The sequence below is a fragment of the Nycticebus coucang genome, chromosome 13 (genome assembly GCF_027406575.1).
Source record: "Nycticebus coucang isolate mNycCou1 chromosome 13, mNycCou1.pri, whole genome shotgun sequence".
Lineage (NCBI taxonomy): Eukaryota > Metazoa > Chordata > Mammalia > Primates > Lorisidae > Nycticebus > Nycticebus coucang.
In genome coordinates, this window is record NC_069792.1 from 51938906 (window position 1) to 51951695 (window position 12790).

At 37.3% G+C, this 12790-nt stretch overlaps 1 protein-coding gene across 2 annotated transcripts in view; it reads left to right on the forward strand.

The window, feature by feature from the left end:
* DECR1 (2,4-dienoyl-CoA reductase 1) overlaps positions 1 to 12790 on the forward strand; it is a 52869-nt gene that overhangs the window by 7711 nt on the left and 32368 nt on the right. Inside the window, exons 1-2 of one of the 2 annotated variants that reach the window (XM_053558537.1) lie at positions 1546 to 1596; positions 12400 to 12602. In XM_053558537.1, the coding sequence (XP_053414512.1) occupies positions 1561 to 1596; positions 12400 to 12602 (239 nt within the window). In that variant the 5' untranslated portion in view covers positions 1546 to 1560. Of the gene's footprint in view, positions 1 to 1545; positions 1597 to 12399; positions 12603 to 12790 lie in introns of those variants that run through there. The other variant, XM_053558536.1, reaches the window with a different exon arrangement.

The following is a 12790-nucleotide window of genomic DNA, read 5'->3' on the forward strand; positions in this document are numbered from 1 at the left end:
TAGGCAGTGGATAGAGAGGAACTACTGGGAAGGTAGAATCCATGGGTCTTGGAGATGAGTAGGATATATCAGGTGAAAGGAGGTGGGTGTGTGGGAGTCCCTAGGAGGGTGGGGTACTAGGTGAACGTGAATGAATCGAGGCTTCAGAGCTCAAGTATATGTGTGAAGTAGTTTCAAAACCAATTTCCTTCCAAAACTGTAAAGCTGACTTTATAATATTAAAAAAAAAAAAAATCTAGATTTTAAGATTATTCCGCAAAGGTCACCATGAACACATCAAAAATGAGAGGGGAATGTAGCCAGAGCTGCTCACAGCCAGCCCATAGTAGGAAGCATTCCACTGATGTTTGGCAACTCTTAGGTTTTAAAGAAAATTCCAAATAGAAAATGATGAGCAATCTCAGCTATCCTGTGCTCTTCTGAAGTTGATGAATCTGACATGCAGACTCCTGGGTAAATATAATTAGAGTAAGGGGACAAATGTGCTTTGATCCCTTCCAGTTGGAGAAATCTCCACACTACATTGGGCCATAAAAGCAGTAACAGAACTGCCTGCTTTTCTAACTGCTTGAATGATGAAATGATTTGCTATAACCCGATTTATTCTCTTTGCTTCAAAACTTTATTTCAGGCATCCTCAAACTTTTTATTTTTTTATTTTTTTATTTTTATTGTTGGGGATTCATTGAGGGTACAATAAGCCAGGTTACACTGATTGCAATTGTTAGTTAAAGTCCCTCTTGCAATCATGTCTTTCCCCCACATCCTCAAACTTTTTAAACAGGGGGCCAGTTCACTGTCCTTCAGACTGTTGGAGGGCTGGACTATAGTTTAAAAAAAAAAAAATCTATGAACAAATTTCTAAGCACACTGCACATATCTTATTTTGAAGAAAAAAAAACAAAACGAGAACAGATACAATCACACCACCTCATGTGGCCCGCGGGCCGCATTTTGAGGACCCCTGCTTTATTTCCTGCTGCAGCTTAGTTATCTCCACCTGAATATTCCAAAGTTGTCCCAGGTGCCGCATTTCTGGTACAGAAATTATCTTCATTGAGTCGTCTCGTGCTAACCCAGTCATGTCCTGGCATCACTCTGCAGCAGCCACTTAATCTAGAAGACTCAGTTATCTTCAGCTCCCCTATTGCTCACCGCCGTCTGGGTTCAGCGTAATATTCGTGTTAAATGTGTGTGAAATGCACTGCTGCTCTTTATTTCTGCTGTACTCAGTAGCTTTTACCTAGACCAGTGCCTCTTGTCTGACCTGTCTTCATTTCTTCTTTCTGGCTACAGTAAAATCTTAATTTTTCTAGAACACAAAGGCAGTGTTGATGTGAAGGTGAGAGAGGTTGAAAGACCTCTCTTAGTTGAATGGCTTTGACCTTTTTGGTAAACACGAGACCTGTTTATATTCTTTTTGTTTGTTTGTTTTGCAGTTTTGGCCAGGACCAGGCTTGAACCCGGCACCCCTGGTGTATGGGGCCAGCGCCCTACTCCTTGAGCCACAGGTGCCGCCCAAGACCTGTTTATATTCTTTAATGAAACAGGTCCGGTGTTATGAGATTGGGCCTGCAGCAAGAAGAACTCACTGAGGTGATGGATATTCTAAATATCCTGACTTGATCATTACACATTCTGTGCATGTAACACAATGTCACATGCACCACATGCTATAAATATTCACAAATATTATGTATCAGAAAAAGTTAGACTGGGCATGATGGCAAATGCTTGTAATCCTAGCACTCCGGGAGTCCACGGGGAAGGATTGCTTGAGGCCAGGCGTTCTACCAGCCTGAGCAAAAGTCAACTCTATCTCTACTGAAAATAGAAAAATTTGCCAGGTGTGGTGGTGTGCACTTGTAGTCCCAGCTACTCCGGAGTCTGAGGTGGGAGTATTGCTTGAGCCCAAGAGCTTGAGGTCGCAGTGAGCTATGATGATGCCACTGCACTCTAGCCTGGGCGACAGAGTGAGACTACATCTCAAAAAAATAAATAAATAAAAAGAAGACATAATTAGAGCAGGCAATATTAAGCGCAGCAGTAATTGATTATATTCTCATTTTCTGGGACCTTTGCACTTACACACAATTTTATTTGCTTACTTGCTACCACTTCTGATGGTGGCACCCTGGTCTAAGCTGTGAGCATCTCCTGCCTGACCTGCTGGATAAGTATCCTAACTAGTCCTTGCTTGCAGTCTTGCCCACCATGCTCTGTTCTTAACATAGCAGCCAGAACCATCTAAACTGACCTCTCGTCCTGTCCCTGTCTCACTCCCTCCTCCTCCGGCCACCTTCCACCTGACCTTGTGACTCTTCTTCCATGCATTGTGCATGTTTCCTTCTTCAGGATCTTTGGTCTCAATCTTCCTTTTGCCTGAAACCCTGTAACTCATCCCTCACCTTCTGTAAGTCTTTGCTCCCATGTCAGCTTTTCAGATGGGCCTTCGCTGACATCTCTATTGAAAGTGGCAATGCGCTACCTCTATCCCATGCCTTATTTTCCTCCACAGTACAGATCAACTTTTAATATAGCACTGAATTTGTTTATCCCTCACCCTTCCAGAGATAATCCTGGGGTCGGATGTTGTGTCTGTTTTGCTTACTTCTGTATTGCATTGCCTAGAACAGTACCTGGGGCATTGTAGATGATCAATAAATTCTCACTAAAAGTAAATAATGAACAAACTATATCCAATCGTAATGTGTTTATCTCTAATATTTTTTCATATAAGCAAATTCTCAAATCAAAACAAACCCTTTGTAAGAACAAGGGATCTAATTTTGGTTCAAAGAAGACAGTCATGTAAGTTTTGGCTAACATGATACGGGACCAGTGAGAAATGACACTGATCAGAGTGAAGGTACAAGTGAAAACCCCTGTTCAAAATTTCAAATTGCTTACTAATTTATCTCTGTGATTTTATCTCCCTTTATTGTGTAATATACTGGGCAAGCATCTGTTTGTCAACATTGAACCGTAGACAGTACTGTGATATAAATGGGATATATGCCCTGTAGTACAGAGCACCTACCTTTTCAAGGACTCAAATTCACTGCTATAAGATGTATCATTACTCAAAAATGTAATTGCTGTCTTGCTTCTAGCAACTGCATAATTCAGCCTAGCCATTGGAGCTTGGAGTCCAGCTAGGACTTTTATATTTGCTTGACATTCCTTTCAAGTTGCTGTGGCAACAAGACTGTGCTGTGCAGAGGTTCAGAATATCAGTGGCCTCTGCAGGATGCCCTGGTTTAAGTTAAGCAGCAGGTGGATATGATTATTCAATTCACACAAACACAGAGCATGAGTGTCACATGGCCTATGGCAAGCCATGGCTTTGGGCACTTTTTTTAACGTTTGCAGGGTCACTGATGACATTGGGGGTGGGACAATTCTTCATTCTGCAATACTGTTTTTTCTTGCACTGCATCTTCGAGTAAGTGTTCCACCCAGCAGTCTCTTATACTTCTGGATGCCTACAGCCAAGAACCCCAGTGCTGAAGTGGAAGTCGTCAGAGCATTCATGCATGGGACAGACAAGTGCCTTCTAATAATTGGACAAAATAAATTGGGAAGTAGTTATGAAAGGAGAACTATGCATAGGGAACACATGAGGTGCTTTGGGAATTCAGAGATGTGCATTTTTTAAACTCATTCTTTGAAAAACATAGTTGTCCAGTATTTTCCAAGAAAACATTTTAATATGACAGTTAAGGCTCAGTCTGCAAAGCTCTTATCATGTAAATTTGAATCAGAATAAATGAGATCTAAAAAATATTCATTGATCTGAACCAATAAGCACTTAGAAACACCAAGAAAATAGATAAGAAAACATTTCATTATCTTCACAGATATAGCTCATACTTTATTGCTGGGTACAGAGTGCTTACAGTTCAAGTAAGGCATACATCTTTATCATAAAACTCATTCTTTGCCATTTTTCTTCATGCTATAACTTTGTTTTCCTCTGCATTTTTCTTGTGTGCTCGTGTATATAATTCAGTTTTGTGTTAATTATTTGTAATGAAAAATTAATTTAGAGGCATGTTTAACATTTAAACAGTATGAAAGGATATGTAGTGACAATGTCAGCCTTTCCCAAAAGGTTACTGCTATGATCCTTACAGCAATTTTTATGCCTTTATCAGCATGTGATGAAGATATCCTCATTTTTAAAAAAATCACGTGAATGAGAGCATATTATATGTATTTCTCTACGCTGATTTTTTTCACTTAATACATAATGCCCCACATTGTTGGTGTTCTACAAATATTTGTTGAGTGATTGAATAAACAATATAGCTGTAGCAATGTTTACATTCGAGAGTTCTGGCTCCGCCTCTTGCTAAATAACAGATCCATGTAAGTGTATTTTGTTATAGGGATATGCCCTAATTCATTGAGTATGTGCCCTATGAAAATACTGATAGATAGTTTTCTAGTATCTTTTATTACAAATAATGTTTTAATGAATCTCTGGCTATTTTGAGTCTCTTGCATTTCCATATCAATTTTGGGATAAACCTGTCAACTTTTGCAAACTGTCAGTTGGTGTTTTGATATGGATTTCATTGAATCTGTACATCAGTTTGTGGGCTGGTGCTTTCTTAACAAAATTAAGTTTTTCATTTTAAGAACACACGTCTGTTAATTTGAATGTTTACTTGTTTAATAATGTTTTGTAGTTTTCAATTTATAGGTCTTGTACCTTTTTAATTAAATGTATTAATATTTTATTCTTTTCAACGTGAGTATAAAGAGAATTATTTTCATTTTTCATCTTTATGCATATCTTTTTATTTTTAATTTTTTTTGAGACAGTGTCTCTCTTTCCCCTGGTAGAGTGCTATGACGTCATAGCTCACAGCAACCTCAAACTCTTGGGCCCAAGTGATCCTTTTGCCTCAGCTTCCTGGGTAGCTGGGACTGCAGGTGTCCACCACAACGCCCAGCTATTTTTTAGAGACCAGGTTTCACACTTGCTAAGCCTGGTCTTGAACTTGTGAACTCAAGCGATCACACTGCCTCAGCCTCCCAGAGTTCTGGGATCACAGGCGTGAGCCCCCGTACTCGGCCTGCATATCATTGATTATACCTTTTTCTCCCTCTTCCTTTCCCAAATGAATGTCTGTGTTGGATAAATTCATGAATGTGGATTTGCTGAGTCAAAGCGTATTTATTTCTAACATTTTAATGAAGGTTGCCAAATTGGGCTCCAAAGAAGTTGGCACAATTCATATGAACAGATAGTAAGAGTGGCATCCCCTCCCCCTGCCCCAGGCTAGAGTACCATGGGTTCAGCCTATTTCTCAGCAACCTCAAACTCCTGGGTTCCAGTGCTCCTCTTGCCTCAGCCTCCCAAGTAGCTGGGACTATAGGCACGTGCCACTACACTTAGCTAATTTTTCTATTTTTAGTAGAGATGACGTCTTGCTCTCACTCAGGCTGGTGGAGCTTCTGAGCTCAAGGGATTTTCCTGTTTCATCCTCCCAGAGTGCAAGTATTACAGCCTTGAGCCACTGCAGCTGGCCTACAAGTGGCTTTGATAAGCTGTTTCTTGTATTATGCATTATAAAATTTTGAATCTTACTAGTTTGGTGAGAGAAAAATGAGACCTCCCTTTGTTTAAATATGGTTATTCAGTTATAAATAAATGTGATTGAATTTTTTTTTTATTTCTTTGGACTACCTTTTTAAGTACTTTGCCCTGTTTTTCTATTTTTGAATGATGTTAATATTCACATATCTATAGAATTGAATTTTCTTTTCTTAGGTTTAAGTAAATTTTTAAGGTGCTATATTTAGAGTCATTAGAAATGATTCTTAACTTTTTAAAATAAGTGGCAAAAGGCTGGGTTTGGTGGTGCGTGTCTGTAATCCTAGCACTCTGAGAGGTGGAGGCGAATGGATTGCCTGAGCTAAGGAGACCAGCCTGAGCAAGAGTGAGACCCCATCTCTTCTAAAAACAGAAAAACTAGCTAGATATTGTGGCAGGTGCCTATAGTACCAGCTACTTGAGAGGCTGAGGCAAGGGGATGGCTTGAGCTCAAGAGTTTGAAGTTGTGAGCTCTGATGATGCCATGGCACTGTACCCAGGGCACAGAGCAAGACTGTCTCAAAAGAAATAAAATAAATAAAACAAGTAGAAAAGAACAGAACTTATGTATCACATAGTATTCTACATGTCTTTTGAATGAAGTTGGAGCCTGACCAACCATTTTTACCCCTAGTCAAACAGGCATTTATTGAATGCCTAACTGGTGCCAGAAACCCTATTAACAGTGAGGTAGTGTTCTTGCCTTCCTGAGTGCTGATAGTCTACCTGGAAGGGATTAATTTGCTTGTTTTTTACAGAGTCACCTGAGAAAAAGTGTCAACAGAGGTGTTACAACTGTTGCCGGATTTTGAAGGCTGATACTAGGAGGTTTAGAAAGAGTGGGGCTGATAAGAGAACAGGAACAAAGTCTTAGGTAAAAGTTTTTGTTAAGTTTTGGGACTGCTAAAGGGCTGGTGAGCAGTAGAGTTTATTGCTAGATGGTGGAATGGGTAGGATGTGGAACGAGGAAGGGAGTTTGAAGCCCTATTGCCCAGTGGCCTGAATGCTATGCCCAACAATTTGATTTTTGTCTTTTTGAGTTTGAAAGGCATCAGTGTTTTTGAGCAATAGGATTTTAATGTGGAGGCCCAATCAATAGTGATGATGATGACCAAATAGCTAAGCTAAGGATTATTTAAATATTAACTCATTCAGCCTTATAACTTCCCTGTGAGTGTCTTTTATTATATGATTTTTACAGGTTTGAAACTGGATTTTCTTAATGTACTTAGCTCATCAAATCATTGTGTTTATAGAAATTTGTTTTATATGAAACTTCTATGCTGTAAATTTCTAAGACAAACTTTAGAAATTTATCTCTAGTCGGAAAAAATACTTTTTTTTTTTTCTTGTACTTTCTTCCTTCCTCCCAGGCACATGTTGGCATAGGTTCTGATTTTTATTTGAATTCTCCCAATATCTAAATGTTTTCGAAAGTATTGGGCAGGCTGGCAAAACATATTTGGCTTAGGATCACCAATGTACCTATGTTTTAGATATTTGCTTTACACATTTTAGACTACACAAAATATTTAAGTAATTTAGGTATGCATCTCATTATACACAGTCCTTATTTGCTAGGGAAGGGAAAGAGCCAAGACTTGGAATTGCCATTTTGAGGGTTAGAAGTTTAGATGCTATAATTGCAGAATATGTGAAAGAGGAAGATAATTGTTCATGTGATATGGAGAGTGATGAGTATAGTGGGTGGGTAATAGCTAATTTTGGAGCGGTAAGATTTAAGATATCTAACACTAAAAAATAAATCTGTATTACATAAACAGGAAGACTTTAGAGAGTTTTAAGAATTTCGGTTCACTAAAGCTCTCCAGAGAAATAATCTTGATATTAAAAGTGTTATTTTCATTTTTTTTTTTTTTTTTTTGAGGCAGAGACTCACTGCATCACCCTGGGTCGAGTGCCGTAGCATCACAGCTCACAGCAACCTCAAACTCTTGGGCTTAAGTGATTCTCTTCCCTCAGCCTTCCAAGTAGCTGGGACTACAGTTGCCCACCACAACACCCAGCTATTTTGTTGTTGATATTGTAGTTGTCGTTGTTTGGCAGGCCTGAGCTGGATTCAAACTCGCCAGCTCCAGTGTATGTGGCTGGCACCCTAGCCACTGAGCTACAGGCACTGAGCCTATTTTCAGTTTTGAGAACAACTTATTTCTAGAAAAACCACAATGCAAAACTTGAAAGTCTTTATAAGCCTGTTTGTATCCACTTTTTAATTCAAAAAGAAATGGCCAGAATACTATTTCAGGTTATTCAGGATGCTTCTTTGTAGAAATAGGAGGTTGAATACAGCATGGTGCTGTGAGGGCAAATCCTCTCCATGGTCTTAGTGTTGAACAACCTCATTTTAGGCAAAGAGATGGCTGGAATTTATATTCATTCACATATACTGTGAATTGCCAGCAGATAATGTGAATTAAAATAGTGTATCAGTTTCTTCACTTTTGATTGGGTGAGGAAGTGGAATCATAAGATTAGTATTGATCAGATCAAAAAAGATAAAATGGATAAGACTGTGCTGTGTAATAACTCGTTATGTTATACCTGCTTATTAGGAATGGTGATTATCAAATGCATTTTTGCCTTTATATCTTTTTGCATACCAGTTAATTTCACCATTTATTTTATATATGATTGTCACTCAATAACATGTTTTTCCTGATTGTAAAGTTAAATCATACTTATTAGACAGATTTTTGAAAGAAAAAACAATCAAATAAAAAGACTTCCTAATCCTATCCCTTGGAGATGATAGTATAAAGCGGTGATTATCAACCAGTGTGCTGTGAAGTGATCTTAGGTGTGCTGTGAAAATTTTTAAAGATCATTAATTAAATTATTTTTGAAAGAAGTTCAAAGCACAGTAAGTATATTCTTTCTTTCTTTTTTATTTTAGAGACAGTCTCACTTTATCACCCTCTGTTTAGTCCTATGGTGTCACAGCTCACAGCAACTTCCAATTCCTGGACTTAGGTGATTCTCTTGCCTCAGTCTCTGGAGTAGCTTGGATTACAGGCCTCCAGCAGAACATCCAGCTATTTTTTTGTTGCAGTTTTGGCCAGGGCCGGGTTTGAACCTGCCAGTCTCTGTATATGTGGCCAGTGCCCTACCCACTGAGCCACAGGCACCGCCCCATTTTTTTTCATTCTTTTTCAAAATCCACATAATTTAAATGTGCTGTGGAACTTTAAGTATAGTTTCAAATGTTTCATGAGATAAAAATGGTTGAAAAACACTGGTGTAAGGGAATGGGTAGACTAAGTCAAACAGATCTTGAATTTTAGTTTTTACTAATTGTTATTATCTAACCTTTTTAAGTTTTTTTCAAGTAATAATTGTACATACTCATAAGGTGCGTTGTAATGTACATACCAATACATATAATTATAGTGATCAGATTAGAGCAAATAGCATATCCATTATCTAAAACACATTTATCATTTCTTTGTACTGGGAACATTGAATAGCCTCCAAGCTATTTGAAACTCTTTAATATTTTTATTAACTATGATCATCCTGTAGTGCTATAGAACATGAAAACTTAGATTGTCCTATCTAGCCGTAATTTTCTATCCTTCAGCAAATCTCCATCACATCTCTCTACCCTTTCCAGCCTCTAATATCTTATGTTCTGATTTTTACTTCTGTGAGATCAACATTTTTTTTTTAGCTTCCACATGTGAGTTAGAACATGTGTTTAGCTTTCTGTCATTTAACATATATTCTCCATTTCTGTCCACGTTGCCACGAATGACAGGATTTCATTCTGTTTTTATGGCTGAAATACTTTTCATTGTGTGAGTGTACCGTATTTTATCCATTCATGTGTTGTACTCCAAGCCTAGCTTGATTCCATATCTTGACCATTGTGAATAGTGCTACAGTAAACATGGGGTTGCAGATGTCTCTTTAATGAAATGTTTTCCTTTCCTTTGGATAAATTCCCAGTACTAGGATTGTTGAATCATGAGGGTCCTATTTGTAGTTTTTTGGAGGAATGTCCATACTGTTCTTCATAGTGGGTATACTGGTTTATATTCTCACGTATCTATTTACTTATTGTGAGACAGAGTCTTACTCCATTACCCAGGCTATACAGTACGGTTGTGTCATCATAGCTCACCACAACCTCAAACTCCTGGGCTCAAGTGATACTTCTGTCTCAGCTTTCTGAGTAGCTGGGACTACAGACACGCGTCACTATTGCCCAACTAATTAATAAAATTATTTGTAGAGAGATGGGGTCTTGCTTTATTGTCAGGGTGGTTCAAAAAAGTGATTCTCCTGCCTTGGCCTCACAAAGTTCTGGAATTATAGGCATGCTTCACCTTTCCTGCTATTTTTTGTCTTTTTGACAGTAGCCATGCAATCTGAGGAGAAATGTTACTTCATTGTGATTTTGATTTGCTTTTCTCTGATGATTAGTGGTGTTTAACTTTTTTTCCCCATATACTTGTAGACTGGTCAGTATGTCTTTTTTTGGGAAATGTCTGTTCAGATCATATGTTGTTTTTTAATTGAGTTTTTTTCTGTTGATCCACCATCAGATGGTGGTTTGCAGATGGTGGTTTGCAGTATTTTCTCCCAATCTGTAGATTATCTTTTCACTCTGTTGATTGTTCTCTTTGCTATGTTTAAAACTTTTAGTTCTATGTAATCCTATTTGTTTATATTTGCTTTTGTTGCCTGTGCTTTTGAGGTTTTACTCATAATTCTTTTCCCAGACCAATATCTTGATGCCTTTACCCTGTGTTTTCTTCTGGTAGTTTTATCATTTCACATCTTACATTTAGTTCTTTGATCCATTTTGAGTTGATTTTTGTACAGGGTGGGGTCTAGCTGTGTATGAATACTCACTTTTCCCATTTATTGAAGCACCATTTATTAAAGTCATTGTCCTTTCCTCAATGAGTGTTCTTGGCACCTTTGTCAAAAATCAGTTGGCTGTAGAGATGTGGATTAATTTCTGAGTTCTCTATTCTGTTCCATTGGCCTGTATGTCTGTTTTTATGCCAGTACTATACTGTTTGGTTACTATAGCTTTGCAGTCTGGTAATATGATACCTTTAGCTTTATTCTTGTTGCTCAGCATCACTTGGTTATTTGGGGTCTTTTGTGATTCTATATACATTTTAGGATTTTTTGTTTTCTATTCCTGTGAAGAATGTCATGGGTATTTCGATAGGGATTGCATTGAATCTGTAGATTGCTTTGCGCAGTGTGGTCATTTTAACACACTACACAAAGCACGTTCTGATACATCAACATGGGATGTCTTTCTATTTGTATCCTCTTTAATTTTACTTGTTAGTATTTTACACAGTTAATTGACCTCTGTGTGCTTCACTGTCCTTATCTATAAAATAGGAGTAACACTAGAATTCACAGATTAGGGCTATTGTGAGGGAAGTCTTTAGGAGACATTGGCATATAGCAAATATTGAATCTACTATTTACTACTGTTACTTCCTTGTAGGCTTTTTTTCCTAAGCATGTATTTTTATAGTTAAGGACATACTGTATGTTTATTTCTTTTTGCAAAATTTAACATTACATCATAAACATTTTCTTGTGTAATTTAAACCATTGACATTTCTAATTATTTCTTTAGGATAAATTTCTAGATACCCTATATCAACTAATGGCAGCTTATCTAGCTTACAGGAACACCCTACCGGGAAATGAAAGTATTTTAATCCTGCAACTGTGACCTAGTAGAATAGCATATACCTCCCTGGTGTAATCATTAAGCCCAGCAAAATATCAGAGAACAGACAGAAGCAACATGCAAGATGGTTATGAGAGGAGGCTTTAGAGCCTGAGTTTAAAACTTGGTTCTGCAACCTTGAAAATATGTTTGATCTTTCTGAGTCCTTCCTGTTCCGTGGAATAAAAATAATACCTATTTCATGTGGTTGTTTTAAAGATTAGTAATTCGCTATCTCATCCTGGCACATAGTAACTATTTAATGAGTGCTTGCTAGCTCCTATTGTTTGTTATTATGTTCAAACCTCAAGTTTGTTTATACAATTAAATGTGAGATAATGGCAGTGATTTTTTTTTACAAGTACTGTGAATATAAGCTATAAAATGTAAAGTACAGCAATACAAATATATTTAGTTCAAAATGCATTGATGTTCTCCCCGTTCAAAAAATAACAGATTTTATAACTGTTCTAAATTTTGGGAGTAGAAGACAGCATGGGAAAAGGCCATTGATTTAATAAAGTTTTTTTTTTTATATAATTTTCTTCAGTGATTCAAAGATAGAATGAGATTTTTATCCAAATTATTCTTGTTAAAAGACACAAATGCTTCACATTAGTTTTTTAAAAGTTAAATTTGAACACCTTCTAGCCTTTATAGCATGCAGTACATACTGCTGTAGATGTTTTACTTACCACATATAATTAACGCATATAATCCACATAGGTCCAATGAAGAAGGTTCTTTTATAATCCACATTTTATAGATGAAGGAACTGAGGAACAGAGAGGTTAAAATAACTACCTGAAGTTCATATGGGAGGGTATTCTGTCCTATGCAGTCTAGCTCCAGAACCCATGCTTTTTAAACCATTCCATAATGTTACTTAACATTCAGAAAGCAAGAGAATAATAATTAAGTATTATTATATGTTTCCAGTGAGTTTCCAGTGAGTTTATGTTAGTATAAGAATTGGATTAATATAAAATTTCAGATTAAGTTTTTAAAAATTCATCTCTTTCTTGGAAATCCATGTATGCAAGTGCTAATTTACTTTTGTCCATTTTAGTTTTTCAGTTATGGGACGAAAACATTGTATCAAAACACTGAAGCTGTGCAGTCTAAATTCTTTCCACCCCTTCTAAAAGCAGTGTTGCTACCTAATAGTTTTCAAGGAAAAGTGGTGTTCGTTACTGGGGGAGGTACTGGCCTCGGTAAAGGAATGACAACTCTTCTGTCCGGTTTGGGTGCTCAGTGCGTGATAGCTAGCCGGTAAGTCTGTCTCAGCCCGTTGCTTGGTGAGAATGTATTAAAGAAACTGTTCTGTGTTCTAGTTTTGAAAACACCATTTGCCAGAGTTGTTTGATTTGCAGTGTAATCTTAAATAAAATATTTATTAGGTTATTTAAATAAATCTCCTTGGAAAAAGATAGTTATAATTTGAGATGTTAGAAATAGTG